Below are 26,993 nucleotides of genomic sequence, written 5' to 3' on the forward strand. Positions count from 1 at the left end.
ATGTCTCTCCCTTTGCTTTGGGCAAATGCCAGAGTGTTTACAATGCTCTATACAGCTTCTACATGATCTAGCCCCTGATGTTCCCCATGTCCCTTACCGCCTTCTCTCTGCCTGCTCGCCAACTTTATTAATCATGTTCTCACCTTATGGTTTTTGGCAAGCTGTTTTCTGTCTTGATACCCTTCCGGGTTTCTGCCTGACAAACTCCATCATGTTTTTTAAATCTATTCTCAGAAATTATCTTCTCATTGAATCTTATCCGACAACCTTATTAGTACTCTCAGAACTCACAAACTGATCAAATTTATCATATAATTTTATGTATTTACTGTGTTTATTTTTTGAATCATATTCCATGTAAGGTTTATGGTCTATGTCATTGACTGATTTTATGGTAAATTCTTACATAGGTTACACAATAGCAAGTATGACTACAGCCGGGGCATGAACAAGTTGATATCCATGTTTCTGTGGTACAATCATGTCGGCAGGGTCCTTAAAGTCAGGGGCACCCAGAGAGTGAGACACACAGGAAGAGACCTAGATAAGGACAAATTGCCTGAGATTGGACTCCTCTCTTCAGTCTGTGAAATTCTTGACCTTATGGAGTTACGGCTGTTGGACTCCATCTGCATTTCCAGAGAGATTCCTGGGATATTACATTGTGTCAGATCAATTCTGTCAGCTAGCTGTAGGGTGTGAGTTAAACACTTTACCCAAAGATCTATAAAGGTCTTTGGTGATTAAGTCATTTCAACTTCAGCACCATGAACCAGATGAACTTGATTATAATAATGTCAGTTACTATATAATATTCCAGTTGTTATTTTAAATGTTTTACATGAACTAACTCATTTAAACTTCACAACGCCTATTCATTATCACTCCTTGGACATCCAAAACTAACCAAGGTCAAATAATGTACCCATGGCAAGTTATTGGTAGAACTGGAATGCCCATTCTCCACAGACTACATATGTCATATAACCCAAGCCAAACCTAAGGACGTGGAATGATTATGTTGTTAACGGGTGTTAAATATAGGTGAAGTAGCTTTTGTTAAAAAAAACATGGTAGAGTACTCAAATATTTAATAAGTAGTGGAAAATATTGATAATGAGCTGATTTTTTCTTGAATATTTTCTATGCCAACTTTGCTGTACCCTCAAAAATATTTTCAACTCTACTATTCTTAGATTCTGTTATCTATTAATTCATTTAGTTGCAAAAATTTTCCTGGGAAAGGTCGAATGTGTTGGATATCTCTTGATCTTAGGGAACTTCCAGGCTAGAGCACAAAGACAAGGAATTAGAATTTAGTGAGAAATATGTCAATATAAATGTGTTCCAAGAACAGCTGCAGCAGCACGAGGGTGCGGGGAGCTCAATGGTGGCACTACATTGAAGAAATCACAATGGTCAGGAGTCTCGGCATCTCTCCACTGCTTCTGCAGGTCACAGTATCCTATGAAGTACCAACAGAAGTGTCTCCTAATAGCAATCAATCAGAAGTGTTAACAGAAGTGTCTCCTAATTACAGCAATCAATCAGGAAGCACTATATAATGCATACTCCTGAATATGTCCAGTGTGCTTAAACACAGGAACAATTGTGTTAAATAAATGTCTGTTTAATACAGCACTTCCCAAATTCTTTGTACCAGAAAATAATCACATGGAATAGCCAACAAAGGCATTGCTAGTCTGTAAACCATCTCTCTATTTCTTTTGTGTATAATAATATTGTTTTCTGGATTTAAAAGACATTTGCATATTTAAGTCACAGCTGAGGACAAAATGCAAAAAAGCCCCACGAAATCAGGATACTAGTCAATAATAAAGAATATATTTAGACAAAAATAGAATATTTACACATGGCTCTCACATGTATTCTGATAGAGGAAAAGAAGTAATGCATTCTGCCACAGGGAAGTTTTATTTGAGATTTATATGAGATATATATTTCATAAACCTTTTATTATGGAAAATAATTTCATTCAAGTGATTTGTTTTTTACCAATACTGTGGTCCATAAAAAATAAAAATGGATTGTAGTGCAATTTTCAAAAGTTTTACAATGGTCAATCTTTCTATTAGCCATAAAAAGAAACTATTTGTAGTGAGGTGGATGAAGTAAGTCAGAAAGAGAAGAACAAATACCATATGCTAACTCATATATATGGAATCTCCAAAAAAATGGCTGTGAAGAACCAAAGGGCAGGACAGGAATAAAGATGCAGATGTAGAGAATAGACTAGAGCACATGGGGAAGAGCAAGGGTAAGCTGGGAAAAGATGAGAAACTACCAAATGTAAAATAGCTAGTGGGAAGCAGCGGCATAGAACAGGGAGATCAGCTCTGTGCCTTGTGACTACCTAGAGAGTTTGGGATAGTGAGGGTGAGAGGGAAACACAAGAGGGAGGGGATATGGGGATATATGTATACATATTCACTTAGTTATACAGCAGAAACTACCACAACATTTTAAAGCAATAATACTCCAATAAAAAAGTTAAAAAAACAAAACAACAACAAACAAAGAACAGTCATATAATGTTGGTGGTAAGTATCCTTGATAAGATGTGACGAAAATGGCACTTCATATCTGGTGTCTTTCCTCCCCAAATCTAATACCCTCAAACTAATATGAGGAACACATCAGGCAGTTACAATCAAGGAATAGTCTACATACCTTAGACTTCTCAAATTTGTCAAGGTCATCACAAGTCATGGAAGCCTTAGAGACAGTCACAACTACTTAAAGCCAATGTAGTATCCGGATTGGAATCCTGGAACAGAAAAGGACATTAGGAAAATGAGGAAATCTGAAAAAAATATGGACTTTATTTCAGTATTGGCTCAGTAATTGTAACAAATGGACCACACCAGTGTAATATGTTAATAAGAAAAACTAGGTGTAGGGAATATAGGAACTCAGGTACCATCTCACATTTTTCTTTAAAACTGTTTCTCTAAAACTGTTTTAAATTAAAAGTTTTTTTTTTTTAAATGGTGCATCATAATGGAGAAGTTCTGCTTCCTGTTGTTATTGAGTGGCTTGCAGCATACAACTCTCTCACTGAGATAAACTGAAAAAAATGTATAAAATAACATAAAAATCTGTTTGAAGACATGAGGTGCCAAAGCAACCATGACTTGAAGGGACAAAATTGTGGATAAGTGGATAGAGGTGAACCCACATTCTGTTTTTTTTCTGTCTGAATATTTGCTGAGCATCTGGAAACAGAACACAAATCAAACAATATTAGTAGATTCTGGAAAGAGGTGTTCTGAAAAGCTAGCTCCTTAGGTTGGAGCATCAATAAATTTAATAATTAGAGGCCATATGCGTAGAGGAAGGAAAGAGGGGAAACAATTCACACCAGTCATTTTTTGAATCGTGAAACTGTGAAGAGAAGGAGGTTAAGAAAGCAATCAAAAAGTCTCTGAGAAACAGAATATAGTCTGAGTCCGCCAGTGTTAGGAAGATAAGCATTATCATTGAGACGCACCAAGAAGAGGGGAATGGTGAACACACCAAAATCTCAGAACCCCGGAAGAGTTATCCCTAGAGCAAGTGTGAAATAAACAAGAAAAAACCTTGTCAAACTACAACTCAGCCTGAGTTTCCCCAAGCCCCTAATAATGTTGATGTGATTAGTCCCAAACTTGATCAAAAATGAAAAGGATGAATTCTTTGAAATATGATTTAAAAATTCATACTAATTTCCATACAAAGTGTGTGCTGTTGCCAAAAAAAAAAAAAAACCAAAGGAAAAATAATAGTGGATAGACAGTCCCATAGGAGATTAAGACATTGGGGTTAGCCAACAAAGACTTTAGTATGCAAATATTTTTTAAGAGAGAAGAGGAAAAGAGAAAATAATAAATGAAAAAATAGTTAATGTCACCAGAGAACAAGAATTTGTAAAAAAGAAAAACATTCAAATAAAAATTTTTTAAATTCAAGAATTTTACTTACAAATACAAAAAAATACCTTTTTTTAGCTTTTAAAACCCTCTGTTTTTTAAATCTTTATTAGAGTATAATTGCTTTAGAATGTTGTGTTAGTTTCTGCTGTATAACAAACTGGTGTGAAGTGACACCTCACTATAGTTTTGATTTGCTTCCCTAATGATTACTGATGTTGAGCATACTTTCATGTGTCTTTTGGCAATCTGTATATCTTCTCCTGAGAAATGTCTATTTAGGTCTTCTGCCCATGTGTGGATTAAACGGGAAATTAATCCTTTGTTATTTGCTTCATTTGCAAATATTTTCTCACACTCTGAAGGCTGTCTTTTCGTCTTGTGTATATTTTCCTCTGCTGTGCAAAAGCTTTTAAGTTTCATGAGGTCCCATTTATTTGTTTTTGTTTTTATTTCCATTCCTCTAGGAGGTGGGTTAAAAAGGATCTTGCTGCGATATATGCTACAGAGTGTTTGACCTATGTTTTCCTATATAGGTCTTTAATCCATTTTGAGTTTCCTTTTGTGTATGGAGTTACGGAGTGTTCTAATTTCATTCTTTTACATGTGGCTGTCCAATTTTCTCAGAACCACTTATTTAAACAGCTGTCTTTTCTCTACTGTATATTCTTGTTTCCTGTATCAAAAATAAGGGACCATATGTACATGGGTTTATCTCTGGGCTTTCTATCTTGTTCCATTCATATATAATTCATATATAATTGTGATTTTGTGCCAGTACCATACTGTCTCGATTACTGTAGCTTTGTAGTATAGTCTGAAGTCAGGGAGCCTGATTCCTCAGGCTCCGTTTTTCTTTCTCAAGAGTGCTTTGGCTACTCATGGTCTTTTGTTTTTCCATACAAATTGTGATTTTTTTTCGTTCTAGTTCTGAGAAAAATGCCGTTGGTAGTTTAATAGAGATTTCAATGAAGCTGTAGATTGCTTTTTGTAGTATAGTCGTTTTCACAATGTTGATTCTTCCAATACAAGCCTCCCTCCACTCTCTCACTTTTTCCCAGCTTACTCTTCCCCTTCCCCGTGTCCTCAAGTCCACTCTCTATATCTGGTTCTTTATTCCAGCCGAAACAATCTTGAGGAAGAAGAATAAAGCTGGAGGTATTGAACTCCCTGATTTCAAAGTATCAAAACAGTATGGTACTGGCACAAAATCAGACACATAAATCAATTGAAAAAAAAAGATCCTATAAATGAACTGACACTTATTTGAGCAATTAATCCACAATAAAACTGGTATGAATATACCATGGGGAAAAGCTTCTTAAATAAGTGGTGTTGGGAAAACTGGAAAGCTTTACACAAAAGATTATAATTTGTCTACTCTCTCACACCATGCACAAAATTAACTCTAAATGGATTAACTCTAAATGGATTAAAGAGTTAAAAGTAAAACCTGAAACCATAATCCTTCTACTAGAAAACATAGGCAGTAATTCTTTGACAGTGAACTTTTAGTAATATTTTTTTAGATCTCTCTCAGGCAAAAAAAAAAAAGCAAAAACATACATATGGAACCTAAGTAAACTTAAAAGCTTTGAATACTTTGAAATCAGGGAATTCAATACCTCCAGCTTTTTTCAAAATTAGATATATTTAATGTTCTTATTTCTAATAGAATAAAAGGAAATTAAAGAGAAAATGAGAAATTACAATTTCAAATAAATGTTTTTTCCTCAACAAATATGTTTTTTTACAGGCCACTCTGAAGTTAAGAAAGGTTTTTATAAAGTTTCAGAGTTAGACTATTTGCTATATGCTCCAATTTTAACTAGAATCAAAAGTCTTGACACTATGACAGATGAGGTGATGGCCATAATCCACCAGAGATCATCAGAGACACACCTAACAGCTGAACAACTTGTTGCAGTGAGGGAGAACATGCACTGGGGAACCATGGAGCATCTTTTGCAGTGAGATCAAGGAATACGGCTTGGGAATCGGGCTTGGCTCTGATTTTGGTTGCTACCAAATGTCTATATGTGAATGTCAAACCAACACCCAGTAACACACAGCATTAGCCAGTAGTACTAGGCCAGGTCCCAGATGTCACTGTGCTTCCCTTTCTCAGAGACACTAATATTCTAACACATCCTTTCATTAATATCCCTTGTGATTTTTTTACATTGTTAGAGCCTATAAATTTCAAAGTACTTTCTTGAATGGTATCTTCCAAACTTGTTTTGCATTAGTTTGATATCGGAGTGGATTCCATGGTTTCCTGATGTAATATCCCCTTACTCCATGAGTTCTTAATTTGAGCCAACACTTCATGACGGAAAGATATTTCTTTCTTGAAAGATCCATGAGTGCTGTATTCCCTGATTTCTTTCACGTTGTTTAAGAATATCTCTTTATACTTTTATTCTTTTTATGTTGGCTGAGTCACAATTTCTTTCCTTCAGAACTTTATACACATTGTTCTGTTTTCTTCAAGCACTGACTGTTTAGAGAAATCTGAGGCCAATACTTTCCCCTTGAAAACATATGCCATATCTGAAAGACGGAAGCTTTACAATTACCAAGAAGGTAATCATTGTGAATTTCCACATGGCTTGCCTACTAATATGATAAACTACACTTTTCTGAGATATGGCTGGGCTTAGTCTAGCTTTTGGTTTTAATTTAGGAAAAAGATATCCGCCCATTAAGACTTTCTTATCAAATAAACCTGGTGTAACAGTGGTACACAATGTTTTCACCATCCCAAGGTAACTAACCTCATATTGCTCCAGTTACACTTTTTCATATTTACAGTTGCACATTATGACAGTTCTTAGGATTTTCAGATTTAATTTTATAAAAAGATGTAAGATGACTCCAGAATACTTAAAACCCAGATGTGATGAATTGGTTGCTAAGCACTAGTTGATTTCAGGTAGAAAATTACCCAGGAGTCTCAGGAAACATGATATAGTCCACAGAGGAGATTGGCTTCTGAATGCCCATTTTTTCTCCATTAAAATCCTCCATTATTGAAACAATAGTTCTAAATCGAGTCAAATTCCTTACTGTAAACAACCCAGTCATTGATGAGAAGTACAATCATATGGAAAAATATTCAACTCTAATCTGAGGATTCAAAAACCGATTCCCTTTGATATATAGCTATTGTTTTAATGGAAATGTTTATTTTACATGTAAGAACTAATAAAGCTTTGGAAAATATTTGATAAGCCATGAGCATAAACATTAAGCTTGTAACTCATTTAAGAAATTAGATACAAACTATGAATTTCTGTCCTTATTCCTAAAAACACCAAAGATACATATAGTATCTAAAACATTAGCATGCTTTAAAGACAGCTGACATGTGCTGACAGCCTTCTTCTGCTAGCCTATTTTCTGAGGGTTTTACATTTATTAATTTATTCAATCCTCTCAACAACCAGAAAGTATATCTATATAGCTACATCTATATTGATACCTATTGATAAATGCCAGTATTACTCCCGTTTCACAGAAGAGGAAGATGGGAACAAAAAGAAGAACCACCCAAGCTGAAACACAGATAGTACAGTTTCCACAGCTGTGCTTTTAAATGTGCTATTCTCTTCTTTACAAAATAAGAGTTCTGATGATGGGTGAGAAATATGCCATCAACTCTGATAAGCACAGAGAATAAAACTATTGTATTCGAGTCTAAAGAGCACATCAGAAAGTTGTCAGGTGTTGAGAATATGACCAGAAGAGTGAGGCCACTGAAATTCCTACCTGGTAATCTTGCATTACCTACTAATCAATTTGGCTGTAGCCTAAAGCAGAAAGCGGATTTTTATTCATTTATTGGCTGGCCTGCCTAGTGATCATGTGCTATGAATAATGTATCTTGCTAGGCATAGGGAATGAAATATTGAGTGAAAGAAACACAAATGCAGCTCTAATGGAGTTTACGGTCTTGTAGGGAAGACAGATATTAACCAACCTTGTCACAGAGAAGTGTATCACAACTTGATGAGTAGAGAACAAATGGTCACAATTCTCTGTAAGCAGACACAAACAGGGGAGCCTGACCTAGTGTCAGTGGTCAGGAAGGCGACCTTGTAACTGAGAGCTGAAAGACAAGAAGGTACTCAATAGGCAAAAGACTGCATTTGACAAGGTGGAGAGGGTGACTCTAAGAAGCTGGGCTGTTGGATGGAACACAGAGTGTCCCTACCACTGAAGGAGGGCCCAGAGTCTGGAATACACAAAGCAAAGACTCACAGAAGACATAGAGAAGGAAGCATATTTCTTTCTGTGTGGGACGTATACCTTACATATCAGCTGACTTGAACTGGTCAGAGAGTGACAGGAGAACAGCAGAGGGAATTGAATTCAAGAAATTGGACAAATGATTGAAGAACAAAGAAGATAAATGGGTGATAGTGAAACAATCCAGAGATTAGTAAGCATGAAAGACCCTACATACCCAAGTTAGTGGGACTAAGGAAGTTTTCTGAGTAGGTTCATTAAAGCCTTGTACAGGGCAGCCTCATAGAAGCTAGTGTGCCCTATGCCCATGAGAAACAAGACACAGTAGACAGGTAAAGGGAAAAATACCCTGGTTTCTTCCATTCTCTGCTCTGCCAGATACATTTCCCACTGGTAACCATTTATCCAGGAGCTGGAGACACAGCTGTCAGCCTCTGTGAGGCACAGAAGGGCAGAGGAGGGCCAAGCATATATCTATGGATAGAGGCCCCCAGGGCCAGCACAAACATAACATAGCCAGTGTTAAATAAAGGAGCTCAGTAAATTCCCAATCCCTAAATTCTGCCATTTCTGTAGGTATCTTTGCTAAGTCCAATCATTCGACTTGAGATCCTAAAAATACACCTAATACACGCCACAATCTCACTTATTTTTATTTTACGATACATTAATTTATATCCAAGGGTAGTGGAGTGCAAAATTACAGTACTACATATGATCTGATAATCTGGATTAATTATATCACTGTGTCCATTAATTTTGAATTTTTCAAGTTTTATCTGTAATTATCAGGTAACTTCAGTAAAAAAAATTAATCCATGAATCTTATTAATAAAGTAGCATGAAAAGCCAAAGATGATCTTGGATTTAGCCTGGAAAATCTATATGATCAAAATAACAAAAAAAATGCCTGTTTCTATATTTGAAATGGGTGGTAGTAACAGATCAATATGTTTGTCATTGGAGAACTAACATCAATCACAGTATAGAGTGCAGGGAACAGAGATTCTGTATGTCAATGCAAGCCCACAAATCTTCTTGAAATATTCCCTGAAAAGAGAGACTGATCATGGAGCGACTTTTTAACAAAAAATATTTATATTGAAGTACAATTGATTGACAATGTAGTTTCAGGTGTACAGCAGTTATACAGTTATACATATATCGATTTTTCAAATTTTTTCCATTTAAGTTATTACAGAGTACTGAGCAGAGTTCCCAGAGTTATACAGTAGGTCCTTGTTGGTTAAATATAGCACTGTGTACATGTCAATCCCAATCTGTCCCTCCCCCTCCAAACTTCCCTCCTGGTAACCATAGGTTCACTTTCAAATTGTGTGAGTCTGTTTCGTAAATATATTCATTTGTATCATTTTTTAGAATCTCCATATAAGACATATCATATGATATTTGTCTTTCTCTGACTTACTTCACTTAGTATGATAAGGGAAAAGTATATCATGCTGATATTAATCATAAAGCTTAGGTGACTGTATATGACAAAATAGATTTTAGAGCAAAAACATATTACTAGAAAATAAGGTTTATTTCATAAGAAATAGGTCAACTACAAAGAGAAACATCCTAAATACTGATGCACATATTAAAAGAACTTTGAAATATAAAAAGTGTAAACCAATAGAATTACAAGGAGAAATAGCAAAATCTTTAATTATGGTCAGGGATTTCAGTACTCCTCTTAATAACTGCTTGAACATGCCGACAGAAAATAAGAAAGATATAAAAGATCTGAACAATACTAGTAACCAATGTGACCTAAATCACGTTTGTAACACACTGTACCCAACCAATGTCAATAGAGTGTATACTCCCCCAAATGCAGATAGTTTAAGAAACCTCTGAGATATCGAGTACTAACATTCACATTATATAGGTCACAGGAGAAGAGAGAGAGAGATCATATTTGAAGACATAATAGCAGAAAACTTCCCTAAACCTGGGAAATGAAACAGACATCTAGGACCAGGAAGCAAAGAGAGTCCAAACAGGATCACCCAAAGAGGACAATGGTGTCATTGTAATGAAAATGGCAAAAATGAAAGCTAAGGAAAATGAAAAGAAACAAAGGAAAAGGAACAAGTTATGTAAAAGGGAAGTCCCACTTTTAAGCAGAAACTCTGCACCAAAAAGGGAGTAGCATGATATATTTTAAGTGACGAAAGGGAAAACTTACAACTAAGCATACTGCTCTCAGTAAGGCTTTCATTCAGATTTGATGGGGATATTGAAAGTATTACAGAAAACAAGAAGCTAATAGTTCGGCACCACCAAATCAGCTTTATAAGAAATGTTAAAGGGCTTTCTATAAGAGAAAAAAATCACTACCTGAAATATGAAAAATCTCATTGGTAAAGGCAAATAAAAGTAAATGTAGTAATTCTGCTGTATCCACAATAAATACTTAAAGGGACACCCAAAGTAAAAATGTGTAAAATATAATGTCAAAAACAGTAACCGGGGGAGAGAATAAAAATTCAGCGTTCTTGCAATTCATTCAGATTAAGGTTTCAACATCTTAATCATGTATATATGATTAGGACAAAATATAGACCATAAGTTCCCTCCAGCCCTTCATTTACAGACAGTTACATTAACTGATTTTCTTATCACAGAATTAGGATACACCAGATTTCCCAGAACTTGCTTGTTCTAAAACAATAGCCATTTCTTTATAATTAAACGTGAAAGACATGAAATATAATCTGATCTTAATAAAAAATCACTTATTTCTGTGGTAAAATATGTAATAGAGACATTTTATTTTTGTGATATGAACAGTGGATGGTAAGGATATGGATATGAACTCAACTCTTTAAATAGAAATGTTTGTGATTCTCCTTTTAAAAATGACATAGTGCAGTAAAGATATTTTTACTATATATTCCTCTTTGGAATCAGTGGAATGTAAAAAGCAAAAAAAAAAAGAGAAAAAATCAAAAGAAAGAAGTAATGTGAAATCTGCTGGTAGCACAACCAAAAGATGCTATAGTGAAATATATAAAATTAGTGAAATAGTTATAAAATTAAAAGAAAACATGGAAAGCATATATACAATTCTTTTCTAAGAGGTTTCAGAGTTTTGCAAAAATAGACCCTTCCAGAAACTTCTGACCTGGCCCAATGCTGTTTGGGTGAAGGGGTAGCAGTCTAGAGGACCACCGCTGAATAAGGTCCACACTGAGAAAGGAAGTGACGCTGAAGAAGACAGCATAGAGACAGGCACAGTTCCATGGGACTGACAATTGCCATATAAGTAAAAAGAGAGCTCTGGCATGCTGTTACTAATCATGGAAAAGACAAATCTAAATCACTAGCCCTAGCCTTATGTCCTACAAAGATCTTTTAAAATTCCCCACTCATATCCTGCTCAGTGAAAAATCAGGCAATGCACAATGGTGAAAAGATTGATAGATCATTCAATAAGAATTCTCTGAGAGCCTACATCAGCTCAGTAAGCAAAGAAAAATGGCTGTGTTTGTCCTCATGGAACTTGCACTCTACACCTACAATTACTGAGCCTGCCTGCCACAACTGCTGAAACCCGCACACCTAGAAACACAACGAGAAGCCACCGCAATAAGTCCGTACACTGCAATCAAAAGTAGCCACCACTCGCTGCAACTAGAGAAAGCATGCATGCAGCAATGAAGACTCAACACAGCCAAAAATAAGAATGAAGGAAAGAAGAAAGAAAGTGAAAGAAAGAAAGAAGAAAGAAAGAAAAAGAAAGAAAGAAAGAAAGAAAGAAAGAGAGAAAGAAAGAACGTTATTTTTAAAAAAAGAATCTGGCTCCAAAATGTGTCCCTGACAGTAGCTTCTTACTTTCACACCTGACAGTGGGACTTTCAGGCCGACCTCTGAGTTAGGCAAAAAGTTATTCTGAACCCAAGATTTGGGGTACCTGCTCACCTCAGGTTTGGGCAAAGTGGATGTATTTGCTAAAATGAATTATGTGCCTACTCTGGGGTTGTTCTCTGTTTATCTTAGGAAATGGCAATGGTGGTTGAAGAAACTTTTCAACTCTTTGTATATTCCACTTGGGTTTTGTTCATAACTGTTAGGGTGATTTATTAGATTTTTTTTTCTGTCTACTGTTTTCTGTAAATAAATAAACATTTAAATATCACACATAATTCAATATTTCTCAAAGAAATGATGTAACTTGACAGTCATATTACTTAGAAAATTATTTTTGTGGGTTTTTTATTGCTTCAGTTTAATCATTCTGATTCTTTTATACTGAAATGCTAATTTGCTAAAAATTTTAAATGTTTCTTCGGAAATGATCTCAAAATTGATATTCTATCAGCCATCCTGAATATTGCTACAACAGAACACCACCTCCCTCAATAAATATTCTAATTTATCGAGAGGTATAATTTTATACCGGCTTAATATGGTCTCCCTATCAATATTTTTAAGTAAAAATGGGACTTTCATGATCATCTTTTCATTAAACAAATACTAGTTGATTGCTTACCAAGTAACATTGATAAGCAATCAAATATACAATAACCCAACTAATTTATTGTTTTTAAGACCACATTGTTTTTATCGGTAATTATAGAAATAACTTTGTTGCCGTTGTTAGGAGCAGGTAGGGATTGCTTCCTGGTGGACTAAATTATTTCTAAGCTGTGCTTCAAAGTTGACGTGAAACTATCTGGATGCAAGTGATTGATAGGAAAAGAAAAGCATCCTAGGCAGTAGGGAAGGGATGCAGCAGCAATTGGGGAAGGATCTTGGCAAATCTGAGGACCTCGGGAGACCAGGAGTGCAAAGAATATAGGGGCAAGGGGCATTACATGCAGAACGGTGTAGACTGTCTGGGAGGGAGAAATTCCCCGCTCTACCCTTCTTGAGTTCTTATGGCTGGACTATTAGTAAAATTGACCCAAGTGAGAAAGTCTGTTTATACAGGCTTCTTTGTAATAAGAAAGTCCTACCTCTAGATGCAGGGAGTGCCCCTTTCACATGAGAGATTTTTTTTCCTGCTTTCAGAGACAGAGAGGAGGGTCAGAGTGTCCCTCTTGTGTTGGCATTTCTTTAGTAACTTTAATTCAAAATATTCGATATGCTATTGAGACACATTTTGCGGTGACCTACCCTGGTTCCCAACTAGACCATTATAAATTTTTGACAGTTTACAGGGTAGCAAGATGCTGTGTTTTAGAAAGATCCTTTTGGAGGCAGGACATATAATGGTATGGACTGGAGAAGACTGTTAGGAGAAAAACTGGGGGCTATGAGATAGTACGTGGGCTAAGTAGGAAGAGGACGATACAGGAATTGAAGAAGAGAAAATGAGTCAGAGATAGTTTCTGGGTTCTCAACTTGAATAAATGAAAGGAGGACTTAAATTAAAAGAAGGTATTGCTGTAACAGAGATTATAGTTCACTTCTGGTCATCATGAATTTCACATACTGGAAGGTTGAATCCAGCTGAAAGATGGAAGTCAAGTTGGAGGAGGAAGACAGACACAATTTCAGCAGGTCACTTAGATAAGACATGAATATAGACGATTTGGGAATAAAATGTAGTATGCACCCTTTCTCAATCCCTCATGGAATCTTATGAAATTTCTAATAACATCTCTATTGACCCCAACTCTTTTATGTTGTGGCTTTGCTTTAGTAAGAATAGAGTGGAATGTCATAAAAGAGTTTCTTCTGTTTTTCTGGGTTTGGCACAGTCCAAGTACCTAGTCATGAAAGCATAAGATAAATATAAAAATATTAAACATAAAGATCCATAAGCCTCAATTCATACTACAAAAATAGAAATATAAATTTGTTACAACAGTTTAGATTTGAAATTTTATGTATAGCTCTGTTACTATTAAGAAAGCAAAATGACAATGGATTTACTTGAGGGTTGAGATTTTTATTTGTTATCCTTGATTTTACGCATTCAACATACAGCTGAACATTGGATAATGATTTGCTGTGGAATAAACGTGCATATCTATCACCTCTAATTAATATGTAGCTTTTGCGCCTTTTACAGTATAACGCCTCACACGACCATGGATACGATAAAAATTAAGTTTAAGAGCACTAGAATTTTGACTCCCCAGTTTGATGAATGTTGTACTTGAATATATCCGTTATTCATTTAACAAAATAAGTTATAATAACTTATTTCTTTGAATTATTTTAACACACGAAAGTTGTGTTAATTTTGACAATATTTTATTACAGGTGATTATGTTGTTATGACTATATATTTTGAATTGAGTAGAAGAATGGGATACTTCACTATTCAAACATACATTCCTTGTATACTGACTGTGGTTTTATCCTGGGTATCATTTTGGATCAAAAAAGATGCTACACCAGCAAGAACAGCATTAGGTGAGTGTCAGAAAACCTTTGCTACCATTTTGTGTAATTTTAGCATCGAAGTATTGATAAAAATACTTTCAATAAAAAGCCTAACTCAAATGTAACTGATCTAATTTGAAGGCTACTTGATTTATTCTTGTTTTTAGGTAGACTAGTTAGACTGTTCCTCCTGACAGTACAATTCCATGTATGCCACTTAAAAGAGGTTAAAGGGGCTTCCCTGGTTGCGCAGTGGTTGAGAGTCCGCCTGCCGACGCAGGGGACTTGGGTTCGTGCCCCAGTCCGGGAAGATCCCACATGCCACGGAGCAGCTAGGCCCGTGAGCCATGGCCGCTGAGCCTGCGCGTCCGGAGCCTGTGCTCTGCAACGGGAGAGGCCACAACAGTGAGGGGCCCGCGTACCCCACCCAAAATAAAAATGATTATATAATCTTTTTATCTATATTATCTATCTATAATATAAAAATTCTTTTCATGAATTTTTCTCTGGCATCCAAAGTCTAAAACATTAAATTTCAGTGGTTTTAGGATTGTGTTGTGCCACATGTTTTATATGTTTTCCTTTATAACAATTTTGCCTCACTTTCTATATTTTGATTTATTAATAGAGGCAATGTAAAATATAGAGGTTCCCCCCAAATTTTCTTTCAGAAAAGAAGGAGCTGCTTATATTAAAAAATCTTTACAAAGTCTCCTATATTACATTGAACATTTACTGTTGGTTTATAAAAATCTTTAACAACAAAATACTTTTTGAACAAAATTAGCCTTTAGTATACTCTGCCAATATTCATTTTGCATGCTGAACAGAAAATACATTATAGACTTGGTAAATCAGCTGGCAAAGCATAACACAAATTTAGTAACTATTCTTGAGGTTATGACCTTACAATTATAAATTCGGGTGTCATAGTAAGCATGACTTTAATGATCAGCTTACAACTTGAGACTATGAAAGTCCTATCAAAGAGTCTCCACTGTGGCATTAAGAGGGCTAAGATACCAGAAATACACAGTGTTTGCAGTTAATACAGACCAGAAGAGTGGAGACATGCCATTAACACCAGGATATTTAGTTAAGACACCAGAATGGCTGTGCATACTTTATATAAAGCTTAAATCATGCTACTACAAGATCAAAGAGAACCACCAGTAAATCAATCATAAGAAAGCAGTCAAGGGCTTCCCTGGTGGCGCAGTGGTTGCGGGTCCGCCTGCCGATGCAGGGGAACCGGGTTCACGCCCCGGTCTGGGAGGATTCCCACATGCCGCGGAGCGGCTGGGCCCGTGAGCCATGGCCGCTGAGCCTGTGCTCCGCGACGGGAGAGGCCACAACAGAGGGAGGCCCGCATACCACAAAAAAAAAAAAAAAAAAGAAAAAGAAAGCAGTCAACATTCTTTTAAAAAATATAACTGTCAATGCTCTTTATAATGTATCATCCACAATATTGTGTATACAGTAAAAAAATTACTAAATTTACTAAGAATTAAGTTAATGTGACTCGATCAAAGAATAACGTCATCAAAATGCAACTCTGATGTTGAATTAGCAGACATGGGCTTTAAAGCAACTATGATTACAATGTTTAAGGATTTAAAAGACAATAATGAATTACCAGATGACCAGACGGATAATAGCAAATGTAGGTATAATTAAAAAAGAAATTCTAGGATAAAATGTGTAATAGTTGAATAGAAAAAAAAATCACTAGATGAGCTTAAAAGCAGATTGAAAATGGCAGGGGGAAAAAGGTCATCTATAATCGAAGACCACAGAATAAAATTTATCTAATCAGAAAAAGAGAGGGATTAAAAAGATTTAAAAGAATGAACAGAACCTCAGTGATCTTTCTGAGAATATGAAGATGTATAACACAACTGCAACTGGTGTTCCAAAATGAAAAGATGAGATTGAAAACGCTTTGAAGAAATTAGGTAAAAATACTGAAATTTAGTGAATAATACCTACCTACAGTTTCTGTAGACATGACGTGGTCACCACTTTTTAAAATGTTAAGTAGGACATATATTTATTACGAAATCTTTCATAAAAATACCTGCCAACAATAGACTTCAAATTTACAATGCATTTTTACAAAAAGTATCCCAACTTGCTCACCTACAGCAAGGAGAGCCTGGCATTCCATTTTCACTGAACTGATTAAAGAAACTGATTCAAACAAGGTAACTTCATATGATCAAATGTTGAGAAGGCACAGAGCAAGGCTGAAGATGTTGACTTCTAGTTCATTATCCTATACACCTGGTCAAGCTGTTTATGCTGTGCTGTTTGACTCATTCTACAACTGGCCCTTGCTGATTGCCAGGCCAGGGAGACACTCAGCTGGAGCTGGGATGCAAACTCCAAAGGTGGTACCTAAAGTGTGTGTATCTGTCATGTATACCTGATCCCCTGATTAGTACTTCTGGGCAGGTATTTTATAGTACTCGGTTTGAACCACAGAGGTGGAGTATTAAAATGCATATTCTTGTGATTCTGTTGTCTATGTCACTAGCCTGCCTGTCTGACAGCTCTAGCTTGTTCTAATTTCCTGCGGGCTCATCTAGGGGAGAGATAGCCTTAAATTTTTCACATGATAATCATCCCGTCATTTCACTCTTCATTTTAGTAGACTCCATTCCCTTTTCTTGTTTTTCTTTCTAAACTATCCATTACATGTATGACTCAATTTTTTTCCAGTGTTTGATTAAATCTTTAGTGTTGGCTGACATATATGAAATAGATTGAATCGAGTGTGATTAGTTAACTAACCAAACAACGAATCATTACACTTATGCAAAGCACTTATTGAAATGCCTAGAATACTATGCACAATGTTAGGTAATAGGCAAGCAAGATGAACAAGATACAATTTTTCTCTTAATGATCACACAGTCTGTTCAGGGAGACGGAATGCAAAGACATATGAAAAGCAGAAGAATGAGGTACATGGAAGATACGGGAGTAGTGAAGCTGTACATATTATCAGATCTGCCTGGGATACTACAAAGCCGTTTGCCTCAGAAAAAGTGGTATTCCAGCTGGGTCTTCAAGAAAAAGAGTTTACAAATTGCAGAGAGAAGAAGACAAGAAATGGTTTACTGGGTAGAAATGTTTGAGATGAGGAACTGACAGAAAGTATAGGGGACTGCATACTGTATTTTCATTAAAAATCTATTTAAGAGGTAAAATGTCAAACAATAGGAGAATATCAATAAAATGAAAGCTATCAACTTAATTCAGGTATTTTAATGTTAATGTGAAGACTATAATAAAACATTTTATAGAAACGCTTACAAAATTAAACAATGTCAAGAAGTAGTCACATAAAAATAAAACACTGTGTTGGAATGGAGGGATTCTGTGTGGCCCCTTTCACAACTTGGTATGTGCCCCTTGTGCAGGCATAACCACAGTGCTGACCATGACCACACTCAGCACCATAGCAAGGAAGTCCTTGCCTCGTGTTTCCTATGTGACAGCCATGGACCTCTTCGTGACAGTTTGCTTCTTATTTGTCTTTGCTGCTTTGATGGAGTATGCTACCCTCAACTACTATTCAAGTTGTAGAAAACCAGCCACCACTAAGAAAAAGACATCGGTGAGTACCAGTAACAAAGATTTTCTGGGAGGGTAGTGGGAGGATATTTTGAAGTAAATAGTTCTTATTCATAGGATCTTATACAACATGATATAAATAGTTTAAGAAGTCTTTTAAAAAAATCACAGGTATTCCGAAGATAGGAATGTGACATTCAAGCACTCTTCAGCTTCACCTACCAGTGGCATGGACTGATGTAATCATACCTTAAAGATTACTCTTTACCAGTGATTGTAATGCAGATTTCCATAGTAGTTTTCTAAATACTTTTTCTGATTTCCTTGTAGTTACTATATCCAGATTCCTCAAGATGGATTCATGAACACTTAAGCCTACAAGCCCCCTCTGTACGTATAGCATTGCAAGTGCCAATATTTCTGAGAACTTTGAATAAACTACAATTGAAAGATATTATTGTTTACATATGCACCTATTTGAGGCCAATGAATAATGCATGTACTCCTGTCAAAAATGTATTTATTCTTTAAAATATGTCCAATTCAGAAAATTTGGAAAATAAAGGGAAAAAAAATCACTTTTTCTACCCCTCCCCGAGTAAAAGTGTATAGCATATATATTTCTGTAACTCAAAAATAATTATGAATACCTTTCTGGGTCAAAATATTAATTTATAGTATCATTTTAATAATTGTATCATATGATCATGATTGATGCACAATCTTGGCTGGACACGGGGCTAATCCACACCTTTTCACTTTTAAACATATTTTTATCTTTACAGTTCTGTACATACTTTTAACTATTTACTTAGTATAAATTCCCAGAGGCAGAATGGCTAGGCCAAAAATTGCTAAGGTTTTGCCAAAATGCATTCCACCGGTGCATGTATCAACTCATTTATCCTCACAACACCCATTCTACTGAAAGGACGCAGAGATGTTGAAAACATAAGGCCTGTTAAATATTGATTAAGGCTTCACAATTTTTAAAAAATTGTTATATTTAATAACAAATATTGAATATTGAGTGTATGGCTTAATTTAAGAATTTATAGAAAAATTGAAAAATATGTCTTTAAATCATTGATGTGAGCTACCGCTTTTATGATAAAACAATTTTAACATATATTTGTATTCTTTTATACATGTGAAATCACAAATTGACAATAATTTATGCCCACGCATACACCACAGGTGGTTTTCTAACTACTGTTCAGCACCTTATGTTCAGTGCATTTCAGCCAATTTTCATCAGGAGACTGTGTAGTTATCTATCCTCTTCAAGTGTGTATCATTGTAGTTCTGACAGAAGGTGAGGCCATTTTTACAGAGTGAACATATAGTCTTGGCCAGCAATGCTACCAAATAACAACACACTGAAAGGTAATGGCGAACAGGTGGGAGTGGATGATGCTGAATAACAGAGACAAATCAGAACATATAGCCTGAGGCCGGAGAGCACATTCTATATTCCTCCAGGTTTCACACAGCCAGAGTCGTGGATGTGGAGAAAGAATGAGGTTAAATGACCTCATTGGTGTAAAATGATACTGTCAAAAGAAGGAATAGCTACGAAGCTAGAAGAATTCATTTTTTAAGCAGAAAAGTGTAATGACCTTGAAGAAATTACATAGAAAAACAATTCAAAGAGAAAAAGAGCTATGAGGGTCAGCAGCTGGCTCCACTGATTACTATACATTGCTTTGGGGCAACTTGTCCAAACAACTCTGTGCCTCGGTTTCCCAATCCATAATATACAAGGTTAGTCCACTTTGAGTGTGCAGTAGTACCTACTGCCAGGAAGCACAACGGTTCTGACGACGTCACATTGCTGCAATATACAAACAGGCGAAACAGGAGTGAGTAGGGAAGGAATCTGGCTGGGCTGAAGATGACCTTGGACACTCGTTAAGTAAAATATCTATTTTATTTTCTTCTAAGAATTTTATATTGTCAAGCTTTATATTTAGGTCTATAATCGATTTTGATTTTATTTTTTTGTATGGTGTTAAGAAGTGTTCTAATTTCATTCTTTTACTTGTAGCTGTCTAGTTTTCTCAGCACCACTTACTGAAGAGACTATCTTTTCTCCATTGTATATTCTTGCCTCCTTTTTCAAAGATAAGGTGACCACGTGGGCATGAGTTCATCTTTGAGCTTTCTCTCGTTCCATTGATCTAATTTTGTTTTTGTGCCAGGACCATACTCTCTTAACTACTGTAGCTTTGTAGTATGTCCAGCTCCGTTTTTCTTTCTCAAGATTGCTTTGACTATTCGTAGTTTTTGTGTTGTCATACAAATTGTGAATTTTTAAATACTAGTTCTGTGAAAGATGCCGTGGGTAGTTTGATAGGGATTGCATTGAACCTGTAGATTGCTTTCAGCAGTATATTTTCGCAATGTTGATTCTTCCAACACAAGAACTTGATATATATCTCTCCATCTGTTTGTATCTTCCTTAATTTCTTTCATCAGTGTCATAGATTTCTGCATACAGATCTTTTGTCTCCTTAGGAAAGTTTATTCCTAGAAATTTTCTTTTTGTTGCAGTGGTAAATTGGAATGTTTCCTTAATTTCTCTTTCAGATTTTTCATCGTTAGTGTATAGGAAAGCGAGCAATTTCTGTGCATGAATTTTGTATCCTGCTACTTTACCAAATTAAATGACTAGCTCTAGCAATTTTCTGGTGGGATCTTTAGGGTACTCTAGGTGTTGTATCTTGTTTTCTGCAAACAGTGACAGTTTTACTGCTTCTTTTTGATTTCGATTCCTTTTATTTCTTTTTCTCCAATTGCCTTGGTTAAAACTTCCAAAATGTTGTTGAATAATAGCAGTGAGAGTAGTCAAATTTCTCTTCTTCGCGATCTTAGAGGAAATACTTTCAACTTTTCCCCATTGAGGACGGTGTGGGTTTGTCATATATAGACTTTATTATGTTGAGGTAGGTTCCCCCTACGTCTACTTTCTGGAGAGTTTTTTCATAAATGGGTGTTGAATTATGTCAAAAGCTTTGAAAACTCTATGACAGAAATCACAGAAATATACATTTTGACCAACCTCCTAGAGAAATGGAAAGAAAACCAAAAGTAAACAAATGGGACCTAATGAAACTTAAAAGCTTTTGCCCAGCAAACTATATATATCAAAACATATATATAAAAAGACAACCTTCAAATGAAGAAACTAATAAAGGATTAATCTCCAAAATGCAGCTCATACAGCTCAATTTCAAAAAACAAACAAACCAATCCAAAAATGTGCAGAAGACCTAAATACACATTTCTCCAAAGAAGATACACAGATTGCCAACAAACTCATGAAAGGATGTTAAACATGCAAATCAAAACTACGAGTTTTCTCCTCACACCGGTCAGAATGGACATCCCCTAAAAATCTGCAAATAAATGCTAAAAAGGCTTGGAGAAACGGGAACACTTTTGCACTGTTGGTGGGAAAGTAAATTGATACGGCCACTAAGAAGAACAGTATGGAGGGTCCTTTAAAACCAAAAACGTACTACCCTATGACCCTGCAATCCCACTACTGGACGTATACCTTGAGAAAACCATAATTCAAATAGAGACATGTACCTCAATGTTCATTGCAGCACTCTTTATAATAGCCAGGTCATGGAAGCAACCTAAGTGCCCGTCGACAGATGAATGAAGATGTGGTATTATGTACAATGGATTAGTCATAAAATGAAACGTAATAGTCATTTGTTATGAGGTGGCTGGACTTTGAATGTGTCATACAGAGAGAAGTAAGTCAGAAAGACATAACGTATGCTAACACATATATGTGGACTCAAAAAACAATTGTTCTGATGAACCTAGTGGCAGGACAGGAATAAAAACGTAGACCTAGAGAATGGACGTGAGTACACGAGGAGAAAAAGGGTAATCTGGGACAAAGTGAGAGAGTAACATTGACATATATACACTACCAATTGTAAAGTAGATAGCTAGTGGGAAGCAGCCACATAGCACAGGGAAATCAGTTCGGTGCTGTGTGAACACGTAGAAGGGTGGGATAGAGAGGATGATAGGCAGACGCAAGAGGGAGGGGATATGGGGAGATCTGTATACCTACAGTTGATTCACTTTATTTATGCAGCGGAACAAAACATTATAAAAACTTATACTACAATAAAGAGGTTAAAAAAAACAGTAAATGGGCATAAAAGCTAAGCACAAGACGAAATTTTGTATTGATCGATAAACCATAATCTTTTTCCTTTTTTGCTCTAAAGAACATTAGGACAATTGCCAAATATAAAGTAAAACATACTGATGTAAAAAAATAAACCTCCTCCAAAAAAATATCTATTTAGGGCACAGTTTGAAATTTTCTTGACAAATTTGTGGAATGCATTTTTTAACGTGTAGTGTTCCTTTGTCCCAGATATCTTGTTTTTAGCCTGGGACGTGCTTGAGCACCCTCTGACTCTCTAGTGAGCTGTCTCCCTGCATAGGCTTCTGATGTGCATTTTGAATCAGCTCCTTCTGTGGGGCCTGCCTGCCTGTAATGGCTGAGCTTCTCTGTGTGACCCTACCCAGGTACAAAGGGTTGAAGAAATAAAATGATGAAAATCTGGCTTGAATACTGTCAAGACTCATGTGCCATATTTAATAAAGGCAGATATTTTCCAAGCTAGAGCTTGTTGGAAAGATACCAATACTTCAAATGTACAGGAGTACACTCAGGAATATGTTTTTTTCAAGAAACCAGGTGATATTTACACCCTCTCATGGAGAGGGAGGATATGTATCCACTTTAGAACCTAAGGTAGAGCAAGATCTTCATTTCTGTCCATGACCCAGAATTGTAGATGAAAGTAGACAGCTGCACCATGATGCTCCTGATTGGCTATTGACTTGTGCACAGTAGGACGAGGACATCTTGATTCATGTCAGTCTTCACACACAATCACTTTCCAATTAAAAGGATGTCCCCAAAGGTTACCAGTAGTAATACCGAATGTTCTACATCTCTACCTGCTTCTCTGTGGTTGGACTCCACACAGCTACAAATATATTTAATCAAACTATTCTCATTTATGTGTGACTGTGAAGTGTCCTGTCTCTTTATCTGCTCCATACTGACTTCCAACATCAGGAGGAGAGCTTGTGAGGGAGAACACATAACATTCCAACTGTACACAAATTTTGGCTATTTAGAGATGACAAGCAATGTCTGGTATCCACACAAAGAAAACTCATTTTTCACCGGAATTGCATGTAACAAAAAGATTCTCTCATCATCCCCATACACTTTAAAAAAAAAACTGTTTAATAATCAGAAAAAAATGGCTTCCTTGGTGGAGCAGTGGTTGCGAGTCTGCCTGCCGATGCAGGGAACACAGGTTTGTGCCCCAATCCGGGAAGATCTCACATGCCGCCGCGGAGTGGCTGGGCCCGTGAGCCATGGCAGCTGAGCCTGCGCGTCAGGAGCCGGTGCTCTGCAACGGGAGAGGCCACCACAGTGAGATGCCCGCGTACCGTAAAATAAATAAATAAATAAATAAAATAATAATAATTAGAAAAGAACTTTACTTCTCCACACTTATATATATATATATATATATATATATATATATATATATACACACACACACACATTCCAATACTTTATATGTATTTTTTAACATTTGCGGAATTTATATGTATATGTGTGTGTATATACTCCAAATCAGAAGAGAAGTAAGCATTAAATAATAATAATTAGAAAAGAACTTTACTTCTCCACACTTTATATATATATATATATATATATATATATATATACACACACACACATTCTCCAATACTTTATATGTATTTTTTAACATTTGCGGAATTTATATGTATATGTGTGTGTATATACTCCAAATCAGAAGAGAAGTAAGCAGAACAGGGTCTTGAAATGGCAAATACACATTTGAAAATATGCTTATTCTCCCTTATCAGTAACCCAAGAAATACAAGATTTGCAAAGACTGAACTCTTCAGAGCAGCAATGGGGGTGGGCGTAGGGTATGGCACTGTCCTCCTTATTTATTGAAGATATAAACTGTACTTATTGCTTGAATCACCTCCGGCTGTTCTTGATTCATCTCATGTTGATATTTGTGTTGTTCTTGTTGCCAGCAGAACTATTCTCTCCTTGATATGAGTCCACCACCACCGGCAACGGTTACCCTAAACAATTCCATGTACTGGCAAGAATTTGAAGATACCTGTGTGTATGAGTGTCTGGATGGGAAAGACTGTCAGAGCTTCTTCTGCTGTTATGAAGAATGCAAATCAGGATCTTGGAGAAAAGGACGTATTCACATAGACATATTGGAACTAGACTCATATTCTCGTGTCTTTTTCCCTACATCGTTCCTGCTCTTCAACTTGGTCTATTGGGTGGGATACCTGTATCTCTAAATATTCCTCCTGGTGATAAGTGAAGAGTTTCCTTCTAAACTTTGGCTCTATCCAGACCAATAGTGATCAATTGGAGTAGCAAGGAAAGATACTACTCAGTTTATCTGAAATTATGTAATACCTTTGAGCAGCATAGGAGTATGTGGCAAATAATTCTATTATTTCAGACACACACACATGCGAGCACACAAACAGGTTAATTGAGTTTTAAAGTGATGTTCTTGCTAATCCTTATGAATCTGTAACGTGGTGATTTTTTTTGGATATTTGAAGCAGCTGCCTATTTTCCTTGTGAAGAAATCTGTGAAACCTACAAGCAAATATCTGAGAAGCTCTCTTAGGCCCCGAACCTTTCTGACCCTTTTCTGTGCAACCCTTGGCAGCACCGGTCTCCATGTATGCGAAGTCACTGCTGGCCAAGATACACTATACTGATCTCAGCACCCAGGCCGTCTGAGTTCAAGTGTGAACTGCACTGAGTTACCACCCAGTTTTCTCTCTCTGTAGCCTCTTTGCTCTGGCACCAACTTCACTGGTTGGCATTCTTTTATCTAATAACTTCACCCTAGGCTTGGGAAGGGTGTATATGCATCCACAAGTTTTCAATTGAGAAAAATATTTAATTTTCAAAATTCCTAAGTAGCTAAAGTCGATGTTTATTATCTTTGAGCACATTTTTACAACATTTTACCTTGAATTGTGTTTTACTAGACCAAGGTGAACCCCAGAGTATATGCTATTATGCGTTCAATGATTATCTTGCAAAGATGGGTATACAGCATTCACAAGCCGTTGTTTTGAAATTGTTTTCCAGAGTGTGAAAGAAATGTAGATAGAATTTTTACAAAACTTTCTTAGGGAATATTAACTATCAAGTCAATTCAACTTCAGAATCAAAAAAAATGGGTAATGGTTATCATCAATGATATATTTTGAAGAAAAAATTATTTTATACCTTAAAATATGGATATGTAGCAAGATTCCAAAGAAAAAAACCTTGAAATTATTACTTTTGATATTTTTATAACACAAAGCCAACTTGCTTCTTGATGTTAGTTCTTTGTTATAACTGGATGCTAGTATGAACTTCACATGACTCTTCAGAACTTCCCACCATTGGTAGGAAAAGAAAAAGTTAGCCTACCGGTAGGCTAACAGGTAAACATCTGTTGGCATTATTAAAATTTTCATACTAATTGTGTTTTTGATCTTTCTCACCGAGAAAATTGTATTTGTTTTATTGGAAATTATATTTTATTTTAATTATGTATTTGGACATATTACTCAGAAAAAAAGATAAAATGTTATGCGGAAAAAATATAGAAAACGGCTAATTTCATAAACTTTACTGAATGCAGACGAGACACAGAAGGGATTACAGTGGAAGAGACCAGAAAAGTTAAAATTAAATGAGTCTGTTTATTTGTATGAACATTGTTTAGTATCAAGAGAATGCAGATATACTGATCTTTATAACACAGTTTTCAAGGATGCCTATATAAAGAGAGATACTGAGTTTCTTCCCAACTTCCTTCCTGCCATTTGATTTTTTAGTTGTTACACAAGCCAATTGGCTTTTATTTAGAGAATCCCATTTAAAACATAAACTAACAATGAGTATTTGTAGAGAAACTGAACTTATTCGCCTAAATGAAATTTCTCCTCCTTTGGAGAATTTCAACTACTAGCATTCTCACCCTGTCCCTAATACATCAACCTCACACGCACCCGTAGGGAGGGGCTCTGGAAGTTTCCTGACCACACTCCACTCAAGGAGGGCAGCCCAATGTTGTTCTTCAATCTCAGTTCCCAACTTTTTAACTTCTAACAATATGAAGACTTTCAGTGTGTTATTTCTTAAAAGAAGTTCTGGAGGAAACTGAATTTGCCAGTGAAATTTTGGGGAAGAAAATAACTAAGCATTTTTACAACATATATTTAGTCCAATTTTACCTTAAAAAAATGTTTACTGATGTCTCTCGTTTCAACGCCATTCAATATTTGAGCGTAATTGGCAACTCTTATGAAATTATATGTATAACATCATCTCTGTTTTCTGAATCCATCATTCTCTCCTCCCCAACCTCAGTCATTCTACTGATCTAAACTAGTGTTTATATACATATATACGTATGAAATTTCATCTTCAATTTGTTTCTGTAAAAAGAAAATAGTGAATGACAGGATAAGCATAATTGGAAGTAAATATACATTGAAATGTTTACTATAAGACTTGAGAACCTGATTACATTAAAAATATTCAGAAAAGTGCATGTAAATAAGAGGGAAAGTACCAGATAGTGAACACACTGTAAATGTAAAATTCACAATTTTCTGTTGAAGCCCCCTTCTAATTGCCCAAAACTGCGGAAGTGTGTAATCTGTACATTTTTTTCTCAAATTTGCCTGTAGGAGACCTTCAGGTTCACACAGTTTAGCAGTACCACTGCATTGAATAATCTCATCCGAAAA

General features: G+C 35.9%; 1 protein-coding gene across 1 annotated transcript in view; it reads left to right on the forward strand.

The window, feature by feature from the left end:
• The window catches only part of GABRG3 (gamma-aminobutyric acid type A receptor subunit gamma3), a 390,022-nt gene extending 365,501 nt beyond the window's left edge, over positions 1–24,521 (forward strand). The window contains exons 7-10 of the mRNA XM_024114961.1: positions 14,403–14,555; positions 17,951–18,147; positions 18,435–18,494; positions 24,240–24,521. Of these exons, the coding sequence (XP_023970729.1) occupies positions 14,403–14,555; positions 17,951–18,147; positions 18,435–18,494; positions 24,240–24,521 (692 nt within the window). The remainder of the gene's footprint in view (positions 1–14,402; positions 14,556–17,950; positions 18,148–18,434; positions 18,495–24,239) is intronic.
• Positions 24,522–26,993: the final 2,472 nt, after the last annotated feature.

The sequence above is a fragment of the Physeter macrocephalus genome, chromosome 11 (assembly GCF_002837175.3).
Source record: "Physeter macrocephalus isolate SW-GA chromosome 11, ASM283717v5, whole genome shotgun sequence".
NCBI lineage: Eukaryota > Metazoa > Chordata > Mammalia > Artiodactyla > Physeteridae > Physeter > Physeter macrocephalus.